General features: G+C 56.0%; 10 protein-coding genes across 10 annotated transcripts; 8 read left to right on the top strand and 2 right to left on the bottom strand.

Moving 5' to 3' along the window:
- Positions 1–115: 115 nt before the first annotated feature.
- Positions 116–2574, top strand: BCV69DRAFT_269466 (MFS general substrate transporter). The gene is made up of 4 exons (XM_025490895.1): positions 116–208; positions 240–508; positions 589–767; positions 852–2574. Exons 2-4 carry the CDS (start codon positions 247–249, stop codon positions 2283–2285), a joined length of 1875 nt encoding a protein of 624 aa, XP_025348793.1. The 5' UTR covers positions 116–208; positions 240–246; the 3' UTR covers positions 2286–2574.
- Positions 2575–3729: 1155 nt separating this feature from the next.
- BCV69DRAFT_298633 (hypothetical protein) lies at positions 3730–4574 on the top strand (the record flags this gene model as incomplete). The annotated part of the gene is made up of 2 exons (XM_025494238.1): positions 3730–3992; positions 4073–4574. The coding sequence occupies 2 exons, from the start codon at positions 3730–3732 to the stop codon at positions 4572–4574; spliced, it is 765 nt and encodes a 254-aa protein (XP_025348792.1).
- Positions 4575–6045: 1471 nt separating this feature from the next.
- Positions 6046–6830, top strand: BCV69DRAFT_298632 (hypothetical protein; the record flags this gene model as incomplete). Its single annotated transcript, XM_025494237.1, has 2 exons — positions 6046–6287; positions 6374–6830. 2 exons carry the CDS (start codon positions 6046–6048, stop codon positions 6828–6830), a joined length of 699 nt encoding a protein of 232 aa, XP_025348791.1.
- Positions 6831–8274: 1444 nt separating this feature from the next.
- Positions 8275–9682, top strand: BCV69DRAFT_176460 (hypothetical protein). The gene is made up of 2 exons (XM_025489536.1): positions 8275–8660; positions 8746–9682. Exons 1-2 carry the CDS (start codon positions 8428–8430, stop codon positions 9221–9223), a joined length of 711 nt encoding a protein of 236 aa, XP_025348790.1. The 5' UTR covers positions 8275–8427; the 3' UTR covers positions 9224–9682.
- Positions 9683–9932: 250 nt separating this feature from the next.
- BCV69DRAFT_282347 (hypothetical protein) lies at positions 9933–11085 on the bottom strand. Its single transcript, XM_025492327.1, has 2 exons — positions 10840–11085; positions 9933–10746 (listed from the first exon to the last, which is right to left on the bottom strand). The coding sequence occupies exons 1-2, from the start codon at positions 11068–11070 to the stop codon at positions 10141–10143; spliced, it is 837 nt and encodes a 278-aa protein (XP_025348789.1). The 5' UTR covers positions 11071–11085; the 3' UTR covers positions 9933–10140.
- A 166-nt stretch (positions 11086–11251) lies between these two features.
- BCV69DRAFT_282346 (RNI-like protein) lies at positions 11252–13919 on the top strand. The gene is made up of 2 exons (XM_025492326.1): positions 11252–13296; positions 13389–13919. Exons 1-2 carry the CDS (start codon positions 11326–11328, stop codon positions 13743–13745), a joined length of 2328 nt encoding a protein of 775 aa, XP_025348788.1. The 5' UTR covers positions 11252–11325; the 3' UTR covers positions 13746–13919.
- Positions 13840–16147, bottom strand: BCV69DRAFT_258960 (carotenoid oxygenase). Its single transcript, XM_025490651.1, has 2 exons — positions 15838–16147; positions 13840–15769 (listed from the first exon to the last, which is right to left on the bottom strand). The coding sequence occupies exons 1-2, from the start codon at positions 16055–16057 to the stop codon at positions 13923–13925; spliced, it is 2067 nt and encodes a 688-aa protein (XP_025348787.1). The 5' UTR covers positions 16058–16147; the 3' UTR covers positions 13840–13922.
- Positions 16148–16352: 205 nt separating this feature from the next.
- On the top strand, positions 16353–18151 carry BCV69DRAFT_282345 (family A G protein-coupled receptor-like protein). Its single transcript, XM_025492325.1, has 2 exons — positions 16353–16970; positions 17050–18151. Exons 1-2 carry the CDS (start codon positions 16829–16831, stop codon positions 17877–17879), a joined length of 972 nt encoding a protein of 323 aa, XP_025348786.1. The 5' UTR covers positions 16353–16828; the 3' UTR covers positions 17880–18151.
- A 154-nt stretch (positions 18152–18305) lies between these two features.
- BCV69DRAFT_282344 (Bromodomain-domain-containing protein) lies at positions 18306–21027 on the top strand. Its single transcript, XM_025492324.1, has 5 exons — positions 18306–18796; positions 18891–18949; positions 19029–19135; positions 19210–19640; positions 19709–21027. The coding sequence occupies exons 1-5, from the start codon at positions 18344–18346 to the stop codon at positions 20900–20902; spliced, it is 2244 nt and encodes a 747-aa protein (XP_025348785.1). The 5' UTR covers positions 18306–18343; the 3' UTR covers positions 20903–21027.
- Positions 21028–21239: 212 nt separating this feature from the next.
- Positions 21240–22334, top strand: BCV69DRAFT_282343 (thioredoxin-like protein). Its single transcript, XM_025492323.1, has 2 exons — positions 21240–21394; positions 21697–22334. Exons 1-2 carry the CDS (start codon positions 21263–21265, stop codon positions 22222–22224), a joined length of 660 nt encoding a protein of 219 aa, XP_025348784.1. The 5' UTR covers positions 21240–21262; the 3' UTR covers positions 22225–22334.
- The last annotated feature ends 96 nt before the right edge of the window (positions 22335–22430 follow it).

The following is a 22430-nucleotide window of genomic DNA, read 5'->3' as shown; positions in this document are numbered from 1 at the left end:
CGCCTTGGCGCTTCCGTCGGAGAGATGGAGAGGGTGGGGTGGTGGCCCGAGCAGAGGCTGCACTTACGGCGACTCCCATAGATTGTGTCTCTCCTCCTCACTCTCACCTCATCTTCTTTCTTCTGCTTGGTCTCTCTCCCTCTCTGTCGCTCTCTCTACTCGTGCGATTCATCTCCGGTCTGGTTGGGTATCCTTCAGAGCTTCTGACCGTGCTGTCCCTCCACTCCGACCCTGTGCAGCAACGCGATGGCGCGTCCCGGAGATAGCGAAAGCGGTAACGCGGCAACTTCCCGGGCAACGGAGCGCACACCGCTGCTATCTTCTGCCTCACAAGACGCTCCGAGGGATGCAGAGTCCGCTGGAAACGTCGAAAGCGAGGGTGAAGGTGGTGCTAATGGTGATGGTGCAGATGTAAAGCCGGGGGAAGAGTCAGAGGAGACGCCTTTGCATATCCTGCTCCCGACTATGGTCGCGCTGTTCTCGGCAATCATCCTCTCTGCATTGGATGGTGAGTCCTCTACATGTTTTTACCTCCTGACTGGAATCTGAACCTCTTCACCGCATACCTTTTGATACGGTCCCACTCAGGTGTCCTCGTCACAACGCTACTAGCCCCAATCTCGAGCTCCTTTGGGGAGTCTCAGAAGGGGACGTGGTTGGGAACCAGCTACTTGATCTCCACGACTGCCTTCTGCACCACATTTGGTAAGCTAGCCGATGTGCTAGGTCGGAGACCGAGTATGTTGCTGGCATTGTTCTTCTTCGGGGTGAGTATTTGGTCCTGGAGCCAGCAGAGTAGTGTTGGTGGAGAATAGTAAGGATTGACCCCTTCTACCGCCCTCCCATACTAGCTCGGCAATCTCGGCTGCGCCTTGGCTCCTACCATGAATGCCCTCATCGCAGCACGGAGCGTAGCTGGGATCGGTGGAGCCGGTGTGCAGACAATGGGATCCATCATTATGGGCGACCTCGTCCCATTGAGAAAACGTGCGCTCTGGCAGGGGATGGCAAATATCGTCTTCTGCGTGGGCACATCTGGTGGAGCCCCTCTAGGCGGCGTAATCAGCGCAACGCTAGGATGGCGCTTTGGATTCGGCGCTCAAGTACCTCTTCTGTGTATATCGGCACTACTCGTCACCATTTTCGTGCGTCTACCCGCATCCCGGGAGGTACAGGCTCAGTCTCTTGGAACCAAGATCCAGCATTTCGACTTGGCAGGAATTGCAACTCTATCCGTTGCCGTGATCTCTTCGCAGACTGCCATCTCCTTCTGGTCTGGCGAGGAGCTTTCCTTCTTTCATCCTCGTGTTGGGGGTCTGCTGCTACTTGCAGTCCTAGCACTTACCTCTTTCATCTACATCGAGGAGTACGTTGCAAAGGAGCCCGTAGTCCCCTTCCGTCTGCTTCACAACCGCAACTTTGCACTTTCGACCCTCTTCTTCTTCTTGGTATCATTCTCAATCTTTGTAATGAGCTTCCACATGCCGCTGTTCCTCGAGACGGCCCTACTGCTTTCACCGGCTCAAACGGGCCTCCGGACAGCGCCTTGCGCCTTTGCCATCTCTATAGGCTCCATCTCGGCTGGAGTTTACATACGACGCTTTGGAAGATTCAAGACAAGTCTAAACTTGAGCAACTGTCTAAGTATTGTCTCAGCCATCATGCTCTGTACGTGGGACCGTAAGTCTACCCCATCTTGGTTCTTTTTTGTGTCTCCGATTCCGCTCGGGTTGGGTGCGGGCTTTGCTAGTACGACTGCACTCATCGCCCTCCTCTCCTCCTTGCAAAAGGCCGACCTGGCAAGGGCGAATGGGCTCATGTACCTCTCACGCAATCTGGGCGGGGTAATGGGAGTTGGCGTCGGAGGGGCCATCACCCAAGCCGCTCTGCGCGTTCAGCTAATGGAGCGCATCAAGGGCCAAGGCGCCCAAGAAACCATCGACTATATTCGACACAATGCGGCGGACTTGATCAATCTTCCGAGACATCTACAAGAACACGCTGTCGACTCATACCAGGCTGCTGTGCGAGTAGCCTTCATCGTTGCTGCAGTGAGCCTCACACTCACTCTACTGGTCTGTCTGCCAATTAGAGAGATGGGCCTGGACCGCGCTGCGACCGCTTCGACCGCACCGGCAGAAGCTTCGCCGCCACCGCCACCCTCTTCATCTACCTTGGAGGAGGGGGACATGTCAGTCAGTGAAGCTTCCGTGGCAAATGCTTCGATCACCGAGGGCGTGAGGGCCTCTCAGGTCAGACACGAGCAGGGAGAGGTGCGCAAGTAGCTAGACAGGTGTAAAGGTCTTCAGAAACGGGGTCCGATGCGACGAATGGGCGGGAAGGGTCAGTGTTCGAAGACTTCTTTTCGCCGGGCTTCCAAAGGGATTCTTTGCCCCTCCTCATCTGCTCTCTGCACCAGAACAGATGTATTCATCCATTGGTCCACATTCTGAGTCCCAGCGCGCAAGGATCGCATCATGTCACACCATTCCTCGCTAGATTCCTTGTTCTCTTCTATGACGAATCTGATGACTCTAAGCGATGCTGAAGAGCGCGCCGCCTAGTGAGGGCAACCTGATTTGGCATGTCCTACTCTTGCCTTCCTCAGCTCGGTGCTACGTACAGCACATGCGCCCATACGACTGCACACCGACACAGACCCTGCGTAGCCTAATCTAAATCCATCCAGGTGCAGGCCACGCGGGGGCGGGGTGCAACGCGGGGGAGGGGGCAGGCAGGCACGCCACCACTACCTGCAGGCGATGATGTCCGATCCGGCGCGCATCCCTCGGCTGCGCCATTGTCCCCTCGGATCTTGTTGAGGAGTGCGGGGTAGGGGAGCAAAAGCTGAGTGGCGGAGAATAGTAAAGAACCGTAAAGGTCAGGTGGACGCTTTGGAATGCAGCCGAGGCTGAGAGACCGGGGGATTTGGCTCAAGACAAGGGGGAATGTGGCCTGCACGCCATTGCTCGGAGCGCCACCAGAATTCCACTGCCGCCGGAATGCGGATGCTATCCGACGACTCCGAGACCAGTATCAGCCAGCCACACGCACACCGTCGCCTCTTTGCCACCTTGGCACGAGAGGTGCAGTACGGAGCATCGTGTAGGCGAGGCATGGTCCCATCCCACTCCGATGGCACAAGATTCATTCCCACCTATGCTGTCGAGCTAGCCCCTTTCGCTTTCGGTGTCCGTCTTCCTTGGCACCAACGCAGGCATTTGTGAAGCCACTGCGCAATTCCCAGGCTATCGAGGATGTACTCAGTGTAGCATCTCCTTGCACGGAGAACACAGCGCCCTCGCTCAGGTGACCTTCACTATGTGCTTCGAAGTCCGGCAGTCAATCCGCCATGGAACCCACTCTTGGCATTGATAGAGTCTCTACGCTTGCTCAGATGGAAGCATACCAAGCTCGATCCACGGTTATCCGCATCCGAACAAGCTGAGAAGGAGCGGTCTATCACCACAATCCACGGTACATACCGGGCTTCTCCTGAGTAGATGTTGCCAAATGCAAGACAACGAAGCGGGTGTGTACGACGAAACATTCGACCGACGCTGGACATCAACATAGGCTACGAAAGGGTACATAAGGTGGCCTGATTTGTCGCTACCTCATCCACTTTTCTTCTCATCAACACACACTACTCTCCACTCTACTCTACCACTCCACTCTTCTCACACTCTTTTTACCACCAACCCCCCCACACTCTTTACATCACTCACAATGGTCAAGGCAATCCTCGTCTCTGCCGCGCTCGCCGCCGCTTCCATCGCCTCGGTCGCTCAGGCCGCCTCCCTCAAGCAGGACCCCCTCTTCGGCTGTGACTTCGCTGGTGCTACCAGCGGACCTCTCGGTCTCGGTGCCCCTGCTGAAGACGGAACCATCTCTTCGGACACCATCCCCGCCGGCTTCGTCGCTGGCCGCACTGGCAAGTCCAGGATCACTGGCACTTCCAAGAACTCTGCCCTCTCCACCACCCGCCCCAAGTGAGTAGCTTGCGAGCACATGAGCCTAGTATACTTGTGACCATGCGCTGACCATACCTTCATTACCCCCATCATCACAGCGGTGACGCTGTCAGCTCTCAGGACTTCGAGTTCGTCAACTGCACCCAGAGCCTGATGGACCGCGGCTACGAGCTCAACGTGCCCCAGAGCTTTGCCGCTCTTTCCACCGATGAGGTCACCTACACCTACTCGTGGGGTATTCTGCGAAGCGCCGACTCTGAGAAGTACTCTCTCTCCCCCAAGGTTGCCCAGGACAGCAAGGGCAGGCTCGACGGTGTCCCTCTCCTCCACACCAAGGTCGCCAGCACCAAGCCCGAGTACCGTACCTTCATCATGGCACAGCCAGCCTCTGACGACCCAGATGCCACCCCCATCGGTTTCCTGGAGTACTACCCCTTCGCCGGCACCGCCGACGCCCCCAAGGCCGGTCAGTTCTTCGCTGCCGACGACAAGTGGGGATCCGTCAGCGTCTCCACCAACTTCACCAAGTACGAGGGCACCACTTTCCTCACTCTCGGTGTCATCCCTGCCCCTGAGGAGGAGACCCCTGCGTCTACTTAAAGAGCTTCTCTTTACTAGGGCTGCCAGTCACGCTTGAGCGACTACACAAGGCCTTTTGGTCAGGAGCCAACCCCATGTCATCCACGCTTTTGCTTTCTATTCGTCAATTTTGATCCTTCGTTTTCATTCTTTCCAGTCGAGTGCGCGAAGTGTCCATGTGCCTTTCGTCTCTATTACAATGTGACGCAGCGACTGTGATTGCTAGCGTTCTCCAGTACACCTGCCTACTCTCGCTGACATTAGACCCGCTCTTGGCCGCTCCCTGGCTAGCAGCGCCTGAGACTGTAGCAACACTTGTACCTTCCTCTCACGCTTTGTCGACGTCGCGAATCAGAGCCTGCGATGCTTATGAAAATTCAACTTACGACAAGTCCCCAATGAATCTCACTGGACTTCCTCACATTGGCTGAGCGCGAGGGGCCACCGAAGTGATTGGACATAGGGTTCCGATGCAGCCACGAGACCTCATGTGAGAATGACTGCGCCTGCTGAAGACCCAGGACTGGGTTTGCAAGAGCATGCAATTTGGCGTCCTAGAGGTGCATAATGGACCAACCTCTGCAAGTACATAATGTGCTTGGCATGCGTAGGCGCCTACGCAGCCATAACGGGCCTGAAGAATGTTGACGAATGGCGGCGCATTCGCCGGACCTGCACGCTGCACCTGTCAGGCACGCAATGACCGGTACCCCTCAGCCCTCTTGACTGCATTCATGCTTCGAGCAGATTGCAGGCGTGTATCGATGTGTGCAGGCCGATCGAGCCACCGCAAATAGCCGTCGCAAACGTTCCGGGCCTTTATGCTGGCTCTCATGCATTGTCGCGTCACACACGGGACATGTCCGGAACATCGGGCGTATGCAAGCTTCGCGTAGCCCAGATTATTAGCTTTATGTAGAGATCAACATGTTCGTACGCAAACGGATCAAGGGTGAACATGCGAGCAGTGACCTGCCTCACCCAGTGCTCGTCGTGCGTTGCACCCCTTCTTCGCCGGTGGCTTGACAGGCTCGTTCTGCGTCTCAAATGGATCTTACTAGACAGATTCGTCATCACTTTGTTCCGAGGGAGCCACCTTCCAATGCCGTCGCCGCTCTCCGTGAAGCTTGACCTCCCCTTTGTCACGGTCGCGCAGGTCCTCGACCGTGCAGACCATGCACGCGCAGCCTGAATCTGAAGCAACTTGAGCTCGCATCAGCTCTGCACGCCAAAGTTGATCCAGGTATGTTCGGCGCTCGCCCATCGTGGATAGTAGCTCTGCATCTTTGGAGGCATTGAAGACGTAGATTCCCGAATGTCTGATGCTGAATGAGTAGCATTCTGTCAAGACCTACAAAAGGCGGGCACAAATGTCGATCCCTTCGTCTTGCCACTCATCACACAACCGCTCCACTCCACTCCAATCTACTAAAGTACCACTCTCCCAACACATTCTTTTGACACACACACCTACGCTCCTTTACAGAACACAATGGTCAATGCACTCGTCTTCTCCGCGGCGCTCGCAGCCGCTTCCATTGCCACTGTCGCCCAGGCTGCCAGCCTCAAGCAGGATCCCCTCTTTGGCTGTGTCTCCCAGGCTTCCGGAACTCTGAGTCTCGGAACTCCTGACGACAGCGATGCCATCCCTGCCGGCTTCGTCGCTGGTCGCACAGGCAAGTCCAGGATTACAGGCACGTCCGGAAACTCTGTTCTCTCCACCACTCGTACCAAGTGAGTACTGTAGCTAGCAAGCGCCTCTATTTTTTTGACCCTTCGCATCGCGCTGACCTACAGACGATACCTCCTGACAAACCCAGCGGCGACGCTGTGTCCGCGCAAGATTTTGAGTTCCTTAACTGCACCCAAAGCCTAATCGACCGTGGCTACGCCCTCCGAGTGCCCAACAGCTTCGCCAACCTGACCACTGAAGATACCACTTTCACCTACTCGTGGGGCGTCCTGCGAAGCAGCGGCTCCACCCAGCACTCTCTGTCGTCCAAGACTGCCCAGGACAGCAACGGCAGGCTCGACGGCGCCGCTCTTCTTAACACTAAGGTTTCTGAGACTCCCGTCGAATACCGAACCTTCATTATGGCCACTATCGACAACTCTACACCTAAATTCCTCGAGTACTACCCCTTTGCCGGCACCAAGAAGGCACCCAAGGCTGGTGTCTTCTACCCCATCGATGACAAGTGGGGAACTGTCGGCATTGCCACCAACATGACCAAGCACGACGGCTCCGCCTACCTCACACTCTCCACGTCCGGCTAAGCATCGCGCTCACAGCCGCAGATATTCTCGCTCATACATTCCTTGCGACCTCCGCCGATCATCAAGGTGCCTCCTTTGTCATAGATTTCCATCTCAATCGGACTTTTGCGCCATTTCTCAATCCGATCGTCCATTCCCTTGCGCCCCTCGTAGATGTGGATACACTGTTTGTGCCTGTCGTAATCTGACGGCCACCGCTGCTCCTGAGAGCTTCTCCCTCTCCGACTCCGAAGCTGTTGACCTCTAGATGAAGAGTCGGACTTGTTAATGGCAATCGCATGCCTCCTCTCTGGTCAAGCCTGTGCACTACATACGCTGTTGAAACGCCTGCGCAGTGCGAGAATTTGGATAGTCGATTACACCGGCAGGCATGCAGCCTCAGCTCACGAGCAATCTATGAAGCACTCCGAATTTTGTCACCTTTGCTGAGCGCGAGACCTTTGGAACGGCTTGAGAGAGACCTGCGACCCAGCCAGCCCACCTTTCGGCGATGGCTGGAAGTGTGATAATGTGAAGCGCCTGCAGCCCTGCGTTCCCCGGCCTTGTCAGACCTGCAGAAGCGAAGTGGCCAGTCCTTGCAAGGACATGGTTGGCCAACCAGACTCTTCGCCTGACGGGAACGCTTTGTGGGGCATGCGGACCTTGCATGGCGGGGGTGAAAAGATCTGGCGCGCGTACGCGCCCGCTACGCCACCCCGATTGGCCTGAGGAATGCTGGGTACCGAGTCCAAGTCAGAGCCCCTCGCCCTGAGGTTGCCAGCCTGCGCGCAGGATTTGCCAAGCACAGAGTGAGTGACTCCCCGCACCATTCCATTGCCATTTGGTGCTCCGAGCGTAGATTGTGAGCGTAAGTCGTTCCGTGGAAGCCAATCAAGCCGCCGGCGTCTAGCTCAAGCTCGTCTCGTCACATCAAGCAAGTGTTGGCATGCTGGTTCTCCCGGAGCATCTGCTTGCCCGCGCTCAGCGGAGACAACAGACTCAAAGTTCGGCGCACTGTCCGACACCTTCACGCTCGTCGTCGTCTGGAAACCTGTCAGACCAGAAGTGACACACCTCACCCCAATACCCGCCCTGCGTCTCGGCTCTTCTTTGCCCTTCGAAGTGCACCAGCACCGCAACTTACTTGACTGTGGCGACTTGAAGTGACGCGATTTGACTCCGAAGGATCTTAGGAAAGGGCTCTCGAAGAAGCTCAAGAATGCTTCCATGCTCTATTCTGGCTTTCAACGGGCGACATAGAACCGTAAAGGTCACGGCTCTCGACCTCTGAGCCGTTGAGCATCTCAACATCTCCAGCTCGGACCTACCTGCGAGCCGAGTCAATGTCAGGTATGTTCAGCCGTAGACTGTCCAGAGAGCTTCTACCTCTGGATCGTTGAAGGCATAGGGTGGTGTAGAAACTCGTTCGTTGCAGGCTCTGTAGGTAGTCGTTCATATCCCTCGAAGACATACATAAGGAGGGCTCAGAAGTCGCTCCTCTGCTCTTTCAATTCATCATACAACCACTCCACTCCACTCCACTCTACTCTACTCTACTCTACTCTACTACCACTCCACACTCTTTTCACCCCACCCCACACTCTTTACATTACTCACAATGGTCAAGGCAATCATCGTCTCCGCCGCGCTCGCCGCCGCTTCCATCGCTTCCGTCGCCCAGGCTGCCAGCCTGAAGCAGAACCCCCTGTTCGGCTGTGAAGGCATGAACTCAGGTCTTTTGACGCTGGGCGCCGACGCTGACGAGAACCTCGGCTTTGTAGCTGGCCACACTGAGAAGTCTCTGATCACCGGCAAGAAGAGCAATGCCGTCCTGGACTCCAAGCGACCAAGGTGAGTAGGGCAGCCGTTGTGGTTGCTCTTCCCTGTAAGGCTAAGCCACTGACGACATTGTAATTCTGTCACTCTCTCATGATAGTGGCAAGCCTATCTCTCCTCAGTATTTCGAGTTCCTTAACTGCACCCAGAGCCTGACCGACGAAGGCTACGAACTCAGCGTCCCCAAGAACATGATCGACCTGGAGACCGAGATCGGAGCTGACTTCACCTACGCCTGGGGTGTGATCGTGCCTGAGGACGAGGAGGACCGTGATTCCTACTACAGCCCCAACGTCCTCTCCATCCGCTCCAAGGCAGACTCCAAGGGCAGGCTGGACGCCGTCCGACTGCTGGAGACCAAGGTTTCCGACACTCCCATCGAGGCGCGAACCTTTGTCTCGGCCTACGACGAACAATCTGGTCTCAGCTACCTCGAGTTCTACCCCTTCGTTGGCTCTGGCAACAGCACAAAGTCTGGCTTCTTTTACACTGCCGGCAACAAGTACGGATCCATTGACGTCTCGACCAACCACACGGCACACGCCAACTCCACCTTCCTGGTCCTCGGCGACGACTAATAAACGCAGAGTTGTCTCGCAGCTCCTTTCCTGCTTCTCGTTGCCAAACTCTCTCATATATTACCAGGGGTGGCGCTTGTACACCAGCACCTTCTTCATCCCTTTGCACGCTTCGACTTTCGCTTTCCACCATCTCCCTCTTTCGGTTTTGTTATTTCGTGGCTCACACGCTTTCAGCCCCGCGTCACTCTCTAATTGCACCGATATATCCTCTCTCTATCTCTCTCTTCCCACGTCTGAATACACGGCTGCCTTGGTGTGATCGGTCTATTCTGCGCCTGCCAAGGTGATTTCTAGGCACCTGCGTAGTTCTACAGCAAAACAAAGACATTGGCGTGAGCCGTATGAATTGGTCTCTACATCCCCCTGACCGCACTCACCTCACGCGAAGTATCGACAAGCCGCGTGCCTGAAGGAGTGTCCTTGCGCCTAGGCAAAGGCCTATGCCTTGTTCCGCAAGCCGGAAGGGAAAGCTATTGCGCCGGAGCAATCGTCAAAGTTCTACAACGGGGCTTGTGTTTCGCCTTGTCATGGGGAAAGCGGTTACTCAAAGGCAAGGTCACTATATCCGGGTTCGCGAATCGGATGAGTGATTATTGTGCCAAGGCAATGAATGATCTACACCCGGGCCTACGTGTCTGCCTTACCTGCCTGGGGAGTCGAAGCACCATGAGCACGCAGGCTGTTCCCGACTCAGACACGAGCTAGGGGCAACGGATGCAGACACAAGATCTGGAAATCCTCTGGATATGAATAAGATTGAATGCACAGTCAACAAGGGAGGCTAGAGAAGACAAGAGGGCTAGCAAGGGACGCGATATATTCTGTACAATGGAATGGGGAGGGATATGGGATGCAGAGCGCGAAAGTGTGCGGCAGATTCGGGCTGGCCAGGCAGTCCGATTGAGTCCGCTGACTCAGTCTTCTCGCTGGTTGTTGAGAATCCTCAGGATGGAGATGAAGAGGTTGAGCACATCGAGGTAGAGGGAGATGGAGGCAAGGACCCACTCGTCGCTCGGCAGACGCTTGCAGATCATGTGGGTATCGTAGACGATGTAGAGTGAGAAGATTAGCACTCCAGCAATCGCCATGCCCAAGTCTGCCATCTTGCTGAAAGGCAGGAAGATCTGCACGAAGCCAACGCCGACGAAGAGCATCAGCGCGCCCAGCAGATAGGGACCCATCTTGCTAAAGTCCCAGTTGGACTGGAAGGTGAAGAGGGTCAGGCCTAGGAAGACGAATCCTGTGATCACTAGAGCTTGCAGGACAACGATTTGGTCTACGTAGGAGACGATGGCTCCCAATGAGAAGGCTTCAAGCAGTGTGAAGAGACCCAGCAGTCCGAGGTTCAGAGGGTGGGAGTGACGCTTCCAGAAGAGCAGACCCATCGTGACGAGGGATCCAAAGAGGGGAAGGAGGAAGACTGCCTGGTGCTCCTGCACCCAGGCAGTGATGGGCTTTGTCGTCATGACGCCGGCCACGATGGCGGTCGACGTCAGCTGGATGAAGAGGATGGAGTAGACCTAGAGGATGCAAAGTAGGAGGGTGGCGTGTCAGCAACTGCGTCCGCCCATCACGCCCGGCATGGGGTACACCAGTAAGCTAGTGCGACTCACCTTCTTGAGGAATTGCGTTCTGACCTCTGCGGTGGACTGATCCACAGTCACACCGTACTTGAAGTCATCATCATCCACGTCTCCCTCCTGCCTGGGCTCGGTGGGGTCGATGGGTCTGCCTGCGCCTGAGGCCTGCGCTGCAGGGTTTGTGAGTGGGTCATCCTGTGGGATTGCGCTGTAGCCCTTCTTGTTGGTGGACGAGTAGGATGGGGGTGGCTGAGAGTAGGACATGGTGGGCGGTTGGGATCGGCAGTGAGATGGTAGGATGGGGTACAAGGGCAAGGGGTCGAGTAGAGGTGCGAGTGGCGGCAGTGTTCACTCTATCCTGCAGCCTGCGTTGCTCTGCAGGCGCGGCTGCTCAGCCAAAAATGCCGCGGAGTGGAGGCAGACGCTTTTCCCCCAGTTCCGTACATTCTAGAGTGTCTCTGCCTCGGAAGCCCATCCTTCGTTGCTGGACCACACAAGACAATTGCACTGCTCTTCACAATGGCGCCCAAAAGGGGGCGAGCTGCTGCGGCTTCGTCTTCGTCGTCGTCGTCGAGGTCCACAGCAACATCCAGCCGAGGTGCATCGCGTGGTCGAAGGACGCGAGGGGCCAAGTCAAAAAGATCCGATCGGGCCAGCAAGCCCTCGGCGAGGTATCAGCGGGTTCTCGAGGACGAGGCATATGCTGAGCAGATCCAGAAGACGTATTCGCCTTCGATCAACGCAAACGTCTCCTCTCGCGCGCGGCCATTGTCCGCCATCAGAGAGAGAGACGGCCCCTCCTTCCAGACACCCAGCTTGGCCAGTCTCTGCTTGGAAATTGTAGCCAAGAACTTCCTGACACACGTCCTGCCTTCGCAGCAGATGTACGACCAGGCCAAGGGTATCTCGAATACTGGAGCGAACGGCAAAGGGAAGCAGAAGAAGACGTCAGCCACGCGTGGCCGTGGCTCAGGGACCGTCAGCGCTTCACAGGTCCTTGGGGCCGTGAGCAGAGGCATCGGCAAGAAGAGGAGGCGAGGAGATTCGGAAGAGGCCGACGGCCAAGACTTCATACCTTCAGACGAAAGTGATGCCGATGACGAGGAAGTCGGCATAGCTGCGGGCCCGTCCACCCGGCGCAGGCATGCACAAGAGGGCCACGATTCTGCCACCGCCGCCGACAACGTGCAAGCCACGGTCGAAGAGCTCACTGAGCTGTCAAAGGAGAATCACCAACTGCTCAAGCTGTTGCCAGAGGGAAATCTACTCAAGCTGCTGCGCCTCCTGAAGCGCCATTGCTCCTCCGCGCTCACGCGCACTATCTTGACAACGTACTTTGTCAACGGTAGAACCCATGTGGAGCTGGATGCCTCGATGAGTCTGCTCGCGGAACGACCGGAGCAGATCAACCTCATCATCGGAGCCGCCGGTCAGCCTGTGCCCTCGCCCACAGCTGCTCTACACGTTTCTCCGCCCTTGATCAGGCTGAGCCTCTCGGGCCTGCCTCAGCTCAGTCCGCAATCTCTTTCCTCCCTCTTCCGGCGCTCCCCTCTTCTACAAGAAGTGATTCTGAAAGGCTGCGTTCGAGTGGATGCTCTTTGCATGAAATCACTCGTCGAAAGCGGTAGCATGAAATCTCTTCGAGTGCTCAATGCGAATTTCACAGACATTGGGCTTGAAGGCGTGGGCTCGATCATCTCCAACGCACGCTCCTTGGTGACTCTCAAGGTAGCCAATGTACTAGGTCTCACAGATCAAGTCGTGCCGGATATGATCAGGAGAGCCGTCCTACACGCTTCGGAGCAAGATCCGCCCTTCTCCCCTCTGGCTAAGCTGCAGACGCTCAAAGTACGCGGAACCGCGATGAGCGTCGTCGGACTGAGCTCGTTCATTCAACTCTGCAAGCCTACACTGAGCAATCTAGATGTCGGCGGTCTGCGTATTACTCAAGGTGACCAGATCCGTCTGCTGGCGATGAGTCTCGGCTACGAGGTCGCAACAGAAGCCGAAGGCCAAGCACAAGCCGAGCGCGATAGCCAAGAGGAATCCGAAGAGAGCCACGATTCCAAAGATGTGTTTGGTCTCAATAAGTTCACTGTCGCCGATGCGGCTATCAAAGCTCCCCTTTGCAAGCTCAATTTGTCGCACAACTTCACAGACCTGCGACACAAAGATTCCAACAAGGGTCCTTACGATTTCCTCGTCCGTTGGCTCCCGCAGATGGCGGGCACGCTGCGTACCCTCATCCTCGACGGGATTCCACTCCGACTTAACCCCTTTGTCCAGTTCTCGGACTTTACACTGATCACACGCGCCTTTAACAACGCCCTCGACCAGATTGCCATGGATCGCGATGGTGACGCTTCTGGGGATCCGCCGGGCTTGACACGTATTAGCCTCAGTGCCACTCATTTGACAGTGTTGAGGCCCGAGGACTTTTGGCTTCACACGGGGGGAGAATACACGTCATCGTTGCTGGCGGGAGCCGATGTGAGTAGCCTTGAAGTGCCTTGAAGGGGTGACAAGCAGATTCACGAGTGGAACGTCGCTACTGACCACTTCCCTTTCTCCTGCCTTATCAGACCGTGGACCTCTCCTCCCAAGACCTTCGTTTCATGCGCTACATTATGGAGAGCGGCCGCCCCGAGCAGCCCTACAAGGCAGAGCCGGACTGGCCTCGTCAGCCAGCGGAGAAGCGGATCTGGAGAGTGGAGCATCTAGACCTCAGCGATACGCACATCGGTGATGAGGAGCTATCCGTCTTTGCCGAGCGGTGCGCTCGACTGGAGACGCTCAACCTCAGCGGCACATCCGTCACTGCTGATGGGGTGCACGCACTCATACGGCAGTGCCCCTGCCTGTCGTCCATTGATCTCACTGGCTGTAGGGGCGTGCCTATCCGTCAGAGGAGGAACGTCTTCGACTTCCTAGAGGAGTGAGGTGGAGACACACACACCCTCTTTTTGTAAGTAGTAGTCGAGCAGAGGGGGAAGGAGATGGGTGGCGTTCACACTATGTAGACCAAATTGTACGAAGCTATGTCACATGTAATACTTATGCAACAAGATGGAATGTTATACAATACACAATGAGCCAATGTACATGGAGCGCTCTCTTTATGCCCACAATTCTACCCACCGCCTCAAAGCATTGAGCACGTTGAGCTTGCCTTCCCTCTTGATCCTCTCCTCCTTGCTCCTACGATCACTCTTCTGCACGTCCCGCAAAGCCCACCTGCGAATGGACTGCTCATCAACCCTCTCCTGTCCATCAATCTCCGCTTCTGTGAACCACTTGCCATGCAAGCCATACGGCACACGTGCAGGCAATTCGATTCTCGCAACGACCGTCTTCATGTCTCGCGCATCCAGGACCCAGAGCTGCGATACGGCCGAGGGGAGGGGCTCGCCGGTGGCCGGGTGCAGGTGGGTGAGCTCGTCGAAGCAGAAGAAGAGGAGGAAGCCGTCGTCTTCCCCTTGTGGATTGGAACGGGGTATGAACGTCGTCTCCTGAGCGTACCACCCGTGAGGCAGGGGAAAGACAGTAATATCGCCCTGCACCGCGCCGTCCTGAGCATGCTCTGCAGAGGCGATGATCTCGGGCATGCTTCTCATGTCTACTGCCTCGCCCTTCTTCATCTTGCCCGCATCCGCCCTCGCCCGTCCCCTTTTGACCAGGCTCTGCACATCCATCTTGACCAAACAGTCGATCTTGGCAGAGTGGCGACCCATGCCCGCATCGAAGGTGCCCTCTCGCATCGAGCAGCCATACACGAAGCGATTGGGTCCCAGACCCGCGGCAGGTGCATGGGCGAGATTGATGGTAGGGAACTCAAAGGGGACGCGTGAGAGGGGAAAGGAGTGCGTGATGCGCGCCGGCGAGTCGTGCTGCGCCTTAGGGGCTTTCTCCAATGCGGTACTGTCCAAGGGAGGTAGGAGCTCGGTTGCTTTTGGTGGCTCTGCGAAGCGCCAATAGTGGAGCTCACAGCGCTCCTCCTCTCCATTGGGGGCCTTGGCTGTCGTAGGTGCCAAGGTGTTACCGGCAGAGTAGATGAGCGTGGCGGAATTCAGCCTGCACGCCAAGAAGTTGACAGCGTCTTCGCTGCTGCCACTCTGAGAGGTTTCTGCCTGGGACTCATCCCAGCAATTGGCAGTGTGGTATATGCAGCAAGCTGTCGGGTCTTCGTACCACCGGACCTTCTCTGGCTCCCTCCTGGGAAAGACGCCGAACCGTACAGCAGCTGTAGGCTCGTAGTGTACGACGGGCTTTCCGCTTAGCAAGTTACGAGGATCGAGTGTGAGGGGAAGGTCCATCACCACTGTTCTTGTCTTGGTAGCAGCAAAGTCGTGCATAAGCTTGCCCTCCTTCATCCCCGGGACAGTCGCGCCGATGAGCGCCGACCTCCTCGAGGACCGCGGCGGGATAACCGATATCCGCAGGTATGGCGCGACAAAAGTGGAGTGGTAGAGGAGGAGCTCGTTGGTCGAAGTGTCCGTATGTGGGTGGGCAGTGGTCATCTCGTTGAAGATCTTAAGAGGACCGATGCCGCTTGCCCAAGACTTTCCTTCATCACCCGTCCACCAGCCACCCGTTTCCAGCTTAGGTAGCATGATGCGCATCGGTGGTCCGCTCTCGCAAGCAGCGAGCGCCTTGCCGTCGTGATAGAAGATGTTGGTATTGGCCACAGAGATCTTGCTGAGACGCCTTGTGCCTTTACCCAGACCTATAGACCAGGTGAGAGGGATCCAGGTCAGAAGACAAAGGACTAGTGACCGCATGACCTCGTAGAGGACACGCAACAGGGAGACTGAAGGAGATGAGAGTGTAGCAATTGATGGTAGGATGGGACGATGGGCTCCTTGCCTTGTGGCGAGGAGAATATCAGTCACCACATAGCGGTTGACGAAGTGAGGAGCTATGGAGCCGTTTGCTCGCCGTTGAAACAATACGCCGCTCAGCATACCTGGATGGGAAGAACTTTAGGGTTTGAGTAAGGGCTGTCTTGTCTGTCCATGCCAGTAGGTGACTCACCATCTCCGTCGAACCAATGGCTCTCCCTCCCTGCATCATCATTCGCCATTGGGTTGCCACCATTGCGAACGTATTGTCCTCCGGCCAACTCATTGGGGATGGAGCCAGACACGACCATGCAAGGTGTCAGGGGCGTCTCCTCTTCCACCGGGGCGTAATTCCCAGCGAGGTAGCCATGCTTCTCGTTGAGCTGCGCCAGAGCCCATGTCCGCCTCGTCATCGTTGTTTGCTTCGCGGGAAGCTGGGTATATAGACCAGTGTATCCACTTGCGCTCGTCTGGAAAGATGGTGATTCGGCGATGGGAAGTAGTAGCACTCAGAACGCATATATGCAAGCAGGGCTTACGACCAGCATCCGTTCCGGGCCCAGGAGTGCGGGCGTGCTCTGTGCTTGGGTGAGAGAGATCAGGGTCCTGGGATCGTCATCATGCATCTCGCCGATCAACGCGTGCGGAAGGAGCTGGGGCGGGGTTGGGATCCCGTCTCATCGTGTCAGCCACTCACGGAGTTAGTCACCTCTACGGCAACTCCTCGGCAGCCTGACCGACCGTATGTAGACCGTGGTGAGGCGCCACTGACACAGACGAGCATTTTTCGAGACCGCCGTGGTCATTTGCCGTGGGTTCGGCAGGGCGAAGGAGGACCCTGAAGTGACCCTCGATTGACGTAAGAGACCGCTTTGGTGCACTCACGATCATGGGAGAGCGGCTGAATCGGCGTAGACGATAACGTCCCATCCGCATCCCGCTTGGCTCTCCGCAAAGGGACAAGAACAGTATCCCCTGCCCTGTTTGCCATTGTGATTTTCAGGCCAGGGCAGTTTGACATCATATCCCGTGCGGCCCACAACAGCCGTCCAGTCTCTCTACCGGAGCTTAGAAGCGAGGGAAAAAAGTATATAGTCTCGAGGCGAGCCCCTGGACTCAGCAACATCGCCCTGATTTCATTGCTACCCTCCATTGCACACCACCCCTCCTGACCCTATACCAACATGGCCTCTTACGTGCAGCGTGGTGTTGACCACTTCAACTCAGCCCTGGATGCAAAGCTCCTGGCGCGAGGTTCCATCGCTTCCAACGCTTTGGTCGCAGACATTGACATCACTGATGCTGCCACTGACTTTCTGTGGGCTAGTGAGTTGGAAGGACGCTTGTCCCGACGTGATTGCGAATAGCCATAGCTGACCACTCTTGCCCCTTGTTTCACCTTCAGTCTTCGCCGTGATGGCCTTCACCACAATTGCCATCCTCTTCTACGCCAACTTCATGGTGCCCCGTCACCAGCGTGCCTTTGTGTACCTCTCCGCCGCCATCACTGGTACTGCCTCGATTGCTTACTTCTCCATGGCCTCTGACCTGGGTTCTACCCCCGTTACAGTGGAGTTCCTCAACGGTTGGGACACCGCCAACTCCAGCGGTGTATACCCCACGCGCTCCATCTGGTACGCCAGGTACATTGACTGGACTATCACCACGCCTCTGCTACTCCTCGAGCTGCTGCTGATCAGTGGTATGCCCCTTTCGAATGTCTTCTTGACCATCTTCTGGGACATTGTGATGATCGAGACTGGTCTAATCGGATCTCTGGTCACCTCGCAGTACAAGTGGGGCTTCTACGTATTTGGCTGCATCGCCATGTTCCTGGTCTTCTACGATCTCTACGTCGTCGGCTGGTCCTCGGCCAAGAAGCTCGACCCCTCCCTCGGTCGTACTTACATCACTGGAACTGCTATGCTCTCCTTCCTCTGGTTCCTGTACCCCATTGCCTGGGGATTGGCAGATGGTGGAAACCAGATCTCCCCTACTGGTGAGATGGTCTTCTACGGTGTCCTCGATCTCCTTGCCAAGCCCGTCTTTGCCATTGTGCACCTGGTTGGTCTGCGATCGCTCAACTACGATGTCCTCGGTCTGCAGTCTGGTAAGCGCTCCGCTTACCAGGAGGCTGCCGGCACCGGTGGTGGTATTACTAGCACCAGCAAGGGCCAGGAGGCTAGCCACGGTCACGGCTCACCTTCCGAGACTGCCGTCCACGGCAACGCTTAGAAACTCGCACCTTTTCCAGTCCTGTTCTCGGCTCTTCCGAACTCTTTACCTGCCTTGAACCGGTTGCTAGATGAAAGCAGTCTCTGCTTTCACCTTTCAGTCCTTCTTCCCATGTATGTCTCTTGCCATCGATGCACCTTGTGCGTCTTGTGCTTGTATGAACAACATCGATACACGACCCGGTTTCGCCTCCTGTACCTTCTATCTGTATGATCCTTGCAGTCATCGTGCTCTTGCTTGCATGGAACTACATTGACACACATGCTCGCGTCTTCATCTCCTCGTCTGAACTCGAGGTTGTTTATACCTCTTATCTCGTAAAGGGCTCATTGTGGCGGAGAGGAGACCTGCATCGCTTCCATGTGGCGGCGGAAAGGGAGGTGCGCATGTGTTGCTCCCGTCCCGTCTGTCCTACGCATCGCTCTTCCTCCTTGGTGGCTCCAGATCTCTCACACTTCACCAACATGCCGCCCCGGGGACGCAGAACGCGGCCATCGGCGATAGCAGCCTCCAACTCTGCTGCTGCCGCCGCCGCTAGTGCTGCTTCGTCTGCGTCACCCGCCTCCTCTTCCTCTGCGCAGACCCTCTACTATCCCTCGAACGCGTCTGTCCCCTCGGACCTCACACATTCCGAAGCTCTACTCAAGGTAGCGCGGCATTCGCGCTGCTCTGCCTTCGATGGCGACTGTGTATGCACGGGACTTCGTCCCAGCCCGGACGTTGATGTAGAGGCGAGAAGCGTCAAGGGTGGTAAGAATGACGAGGCGAGAGAGAAGGAGTGCGCTTCGCAGTGGAAGAAGTGCGGCGTGTGTGGTCACGGCATCGCTATGCATGGCCGATTGGAGGACAGCGAAGCGGACGACGAAGAGAGGACAAGGCGAATCAAGGTGGCCATTCGGCTCGACGAACTGCTAGAAGTGAGTCAAGAGAGACCGGGAATCACATCAGAGCATCAGGGGAGGTGCGCGGACTGTAAGGCTGATTCTCATACCCACTTCCTTGTGATCGTAGGATGGTAAGAAGCTGTTGGACTTTGCCTATACAGACGAAGATCAGGCTTCTCTCAAGAAGTGAGCATACATACGTCTATCATTGTGCAAAATGTCCTGCGCAGAGCTGATTGCCCTGGCTCCGTTTTACTCCTCTCAGGCAGCTATTACCACTTGAGCAGGGCGCTGAGGACAACAAGAGGAAGCGCTCCAAGTCTCTAAGCGAATCGGCGAGATCTAGCAGTCCTGATCTACCTTTAGCGATGGGTGAGTAGAGACGCTGGGCGACCTTGGTATGGCAGCCTGACCCACCGCTACTCTCTTTTCACTGCTTGGCATAGGCAATGGCACTCACCAGAGATCATCCTCGCCTATCAAGAAGCGTCGGATAGACGGTCGGGGCGTCAGCTCTGTTGCCTCCTCTCGAGCCTCCTCTCAAGCTGCCGCGAAGGATCGGAGAAGCCTTCAGCAAAGCAGAGTGTCTACTCCCCAGCACGAAGTACCCTCGAGCAATGCCCCATCCCCGGGGGAAACAGACGAACCTACGGGTCAGGGTCATGGCAAGCATCCTGTCCAGTCCTCAAAAGGTGTGGCGAATCAGGACATAGGACCAGAGGAGGCAGTGGAGATGGCGAAAGAGAGGGCAGAGGCTGAGGAGAAGGAGCAAATCGCTGAGCAGGAGAGGAAGGCGGCAGAGCCTGAAGCGGATATCAATTTGGTGACAGCAGGAGTCAGTATTGACCCTGTCGAATATCAGGCATCGGTCGAGGAGGTAAGTGAGGACAGCTCAGGTGCCACAGTCATCTGTCGTGTCTCACAAGACTCTCTTCCATCTCACAGGCGCCGGCTCCGAAGCGTGAGCGACCAGCCGTGGTAGAAGAGCGTAAAGGCTTGATCGAGTTCAGAGTCGTCTCCAACGCTCACCTTACCGCTACGACGCCTTCAGAGCTTGTGATCCTTACGGGTCTCAAGAACATTTTCCAACGGCAACTGCCGAAGATGCCACGAGAGTACATTACTCGTCTAGTCCTCGACAAGAACCACGTATCGATGGCCATCGTCAAGCGAGGTCTCCAAGTGGTGGGAGGCATCACTTATCGTCCCTTCAATCGTCGAAAGTTTGCTGAGATCGTCTTTTGCGCCATTGATAGTAGTCAGCAGGTAAAGGGGTATGGTCAGCATCTAATGAACCATCTCAAAGACCATGTCAAGGAGTCGGGGGATGTGATGCACTTCCTGACATATGCCGACAATTACGCCATTGGCTATTTCAAGAAGCAAGGATTCACAAAAGAGATCTCATTGCCTCGTTCAGTCTGGGTGGGATACATCAAGGACTACGAGGGAGGAACGCTGATGCAGTGTAGCATGATCCCGCGAGTGAAGTACTTGGAGGTACACGAGCTGCTAGCCCAACAGAAGGAAATGGTCTTGGCCAAGATTCGCTCCATCTCCAAGAGCCACATTGTCCATCCGGGCCTGCAGGTCTTCAAGAGACTGGAACAGGAGAAGCAGATCAAGCGAGAAGGAGGAGAGGAGTCCACAGCATCGATGCCTTCTTCTCAGCAACAGCAAGACGAGGGCAGTGAAGACTACCTCGAGTCGATCAAGGCTCAGTACAAGGTGGACCCATCGCAGGTGCCTGGGCTGAAAGACTCTGGTTGGACGCCGGAGATGGACATCTTGAGCCGCCGTCCCAAGCGAGGTCCTCACCATGGCTTGATGCGTAGTATTCTCGTTGAGCTGAGCAACCACCAGAGCTCCTGGCCATTTATGCTGCCAGTCAATGGAGACGAGGTGCCCGACTACTACTCTGTGATCACATCCCCCATGGACCTCTCCACCATGGAGACGAAGCTGGAGAACAACCAGTACAAGACTGTCGATGAGCTCTGCGCGGACGCTCAGCTGGTTTTTGACAATTGTCGGGCTTACAACCCCCGCAACTCTCCCTATGCAAAGTGCGCGGACAAGATGGACAAGTTCTTGAAGGAGAATCTGCCCATGTGGAAGCAGTCTGCAGGGATTCTGTGAAGAAGGAGATGAAGGAGAGCTGAATTTTTAATCTCTGATGTGTTGCCTTTCGATGTCGCATGTACAGTAGTCTCGTATCCCCCGTCGTTCAGGTCTCTTGTACAATCATACCCCACGTGCATGTGTGTTGCATTCCGTTCCGATCTCCCCCGCTGTCGATGGCCCGTGCGAAGGCGAAGAATCGATCACGCCATCGGGTGGCTGCATTCTACGCCTTATGTCCCTTTGCGCCGTGCTCCGCTTCAATCCTTCGTGCAGCTTCCACCTTGCCCCTTAGCTTTGCCCTTCTTTCCCTCCTACCATTCAACTGAATCTTCTCCCTTTTTCAACCTTTACACCCATCACACATCCTCGCCCAGCATGCCCACTCTCCGACTAGGCTCCGTCGCACCCAACTTCCAGGCCGAGACAACCCACGGCACCATTGACTTTCACCAGTGGCTGGGTGGTCAATGGGCTATCCTCTTCTCGCACCCGGATGACTTTACTCCTGTGAGTTGCTATTTACTGCTGAAGTTGCGCTGTAGAAGCCGATGTGTGCATTCAGAGGGGTGATGCGGACGCCCGGCCGACGTTGCCACTGCGAAGTGGCGCTCGGAGCGCAAGGCGGACATAGGAGTGGTGGCAAGAGCCAAATGGTATTGCCTGGGTGGATGACCAAGTTCGGCGCTGAGGCCACATGAGGGATCGTTGCTGGGCTATGGTCATTCGATGTAGCCTGATCAGGTTCACAATTGCTTTGAGCACATCACTTACTCTCCCATCGCCTCCACTCCTTCGCCTATCCCCTGCAGGTCTGCACCACTGAGCTCGGAGAGGTGGCTAGGCTGAAGCCCGAGTTCGACAAGCGAGGTGTCAAGGTCATCGGTCTCTCCGCCAACGACATTGCCTCTCACGACCGTTGGATCAAGGACATCAACGAGCTTTCTGGCTCTCAAGTCCAGTTCCCCATCATCGGTGACAAGGACCGCAAGGTGGCAACCGAGTACGACATGCTTGACGCTCTGGACGCAACGAACGTCGATGCCAAGGGCATGCCCTTCACCGTGCGAACCGTCTTCGTCATTGACCCCAAGGGTATCATCCGCCTGATGCTGTCGTACCCCGCCTCGACTGGTCGTCACTTCCAGGAGATCCTGAGGGTGATTGACTCGCTGCAGATGGGTGACAAGCACCGCATTACCACTCCTGTCAACTGGCAAAAGGGAGACAAGGTCATCATTCACCCCTCTGTGCAGGGAGATGATGTCAAACGTCTCTTCCCCGATGCCGAGATTGTCAAGCCTTACCTCCGCTTCACGAAGGCTCCTGCTGAGGCCTAGAGTGGTTCGCCCTAGGAAATAGAGGCATGAAAGATGCATCCTGCTGTACATTGGACGTGTCTAGCTCACGTCGAGTCGTGTTAATACAATTGATACACATAAGCTGCTGGTATAGATTTCCGGCCCGTAGTTGCTGAGAATCCGTTGAGCATTAATGCCAACCGCCAGCTGCGAGACGTAGAGAGCTGCTGAGCCCGCCCAGCTTA

The sequence above is a fragment of the Pseudomicrostroma glucosiphilum genome, assembly GCF_003144135.1.
Source record: "Pseudomicrostroma glucosiphilum strain MCA 4718 unplaced genomic scaffold BCV69scaffold_5, whole genome shotgun sequence".
NCBI classification, from domain to species: Eukaryota; Fungi; Basidiomycota; class Exobasidiomycetes; order Microstromatales; family Microstromataceae; genus Microstroma; species Microstroma glucosiphilum.
Note: the sequence above shows the minus strand (reverse complement) of the source record. Positions and strands in the feature narration are given on the sequence as shown.

Coding starts and splice junctions, on each gene's coding strand:
- BCV69DRAFT_282343 (XM_025492323.1), top strand. CDS start 21,263: ATGCCCACTCTCCGACTAGGCTCCGTCGCACCCAACTTCCAGGCCGAG. Junction 21,395..21,696: donor ACCCGGATGACTTTACTCCT/GTGAGTTGCTAT, acceptor TATCCCCTGCAG/GTCTGCACCACTGAGCTCGG.
- BCV69DRAFT_269466 (XM_025490895.1), top strand. CDS start 247: ATGGCGCGTCCCGGAGATAGCGAAAGCGGTAACGCGGCAACTTCCCGG. Junction 509..588: donor CATCCTCTCTGCATTGGATG/GTGAGTCCTCTA, acceptor GGTCCCACTCAG/GTGTCCTCGTCACAACGCTA. Junction 768..851: donor TGGCATTGTTCTTCTTCGGG/GTGAGTATTTGG, acceptor CTCCCATACTAG/CTCGGCAATCTCGGCTGCGC.
- BCV69DRAFT_282347 (XM_025492327.1), bottom strand. CDS start 11,070: ATGTCCTACTCTCAGCCACCCCCATCCTACTCGTCCACCAACAAGAAG. Junction 10,747..10,839: donor GAACGCAATTCCTCAAGAAG/GTGAGTCGCACT, acceptor TGCATCCTCTAG/GTCTACTCCATCCTCTTCAT.
- BCV69DRAFT_282345 (XM_025492325.1), top strand. CDS start 16,829: ATGGCCTCTTACGTGCAGCGTGGTGTTGACCACTTCAACTCAGCCCTG. Junction 16,971..17,049: donor CACTGACTTTCTGTGGGCTA/GTGAGTTGGAAG, acceptor TTTCACCTTCAG/TCTTCGCCGTGATGGCCTTC.
- BCV69DRAFT_258960 (XM_025490651.1), bottom strand. CDS start 16,057: ATGACGAGGCGGACATGGGCTCTGGCGCAGCTCAACGAGAAGCATGGC. Junction 15,770..15,837: donor CCATTGGTTCGACGGAGATG/GTGAGTCACCTA, acceptor CTTCCCATCCAG/GTATGCTGAGCGGCGTATTG.
- BCV69DRAFT_282346 (XM_025492326.1), top strand. CDS start 11,326: ATGGCGCCCAAAAGGGGGCGAGCTGCTGCGGCTTCGTCTTCGTCGTCG. Junction 13,297..13,388: donor CGTTGCTGGCGGGAGCCGAT/GTGAGTAGCCTT, acceptor CTGCCTTATCAG/ACCGTGGACCTCTCCTCCCA.
- BCV69DRAFT_176460 (XM_025489536.1), top strand. CDS start 8,428: ATGGTCAAGGCAATCATCGTCTCCGCCGCGCTCGCCGCCGCTTCCATC. Junction 8,661..8,745: donor CTGGACTCCAAGCGACCAAG/GTGAGTAGGGCA, acceptor CTCTCATGATAG/TGGCAAGCCTATCTCTCCTC.
- BCV69DRAFT_282344 (XM_025492324.1), top strand. CDS start 18,344: ATGCCGCCCCGGGGACGCAGAACGCGGCCATCGGCGATAGCAGCCTCC. Junction 18,797..18,890: donor GGCTCGACGAACTGCTAGAA/GTGAGTCAAGAG, acceptor TTGTGATCGTAG/GATGGTAAGAAGCTGTTGGA. Junction 18,950..19,028: donor GATCAGGCTTCTCTCAAGAA/GTGAGCATACAT, acceptor TACTCCTCTCAG/GCAGCTATTACCACTTGAGC.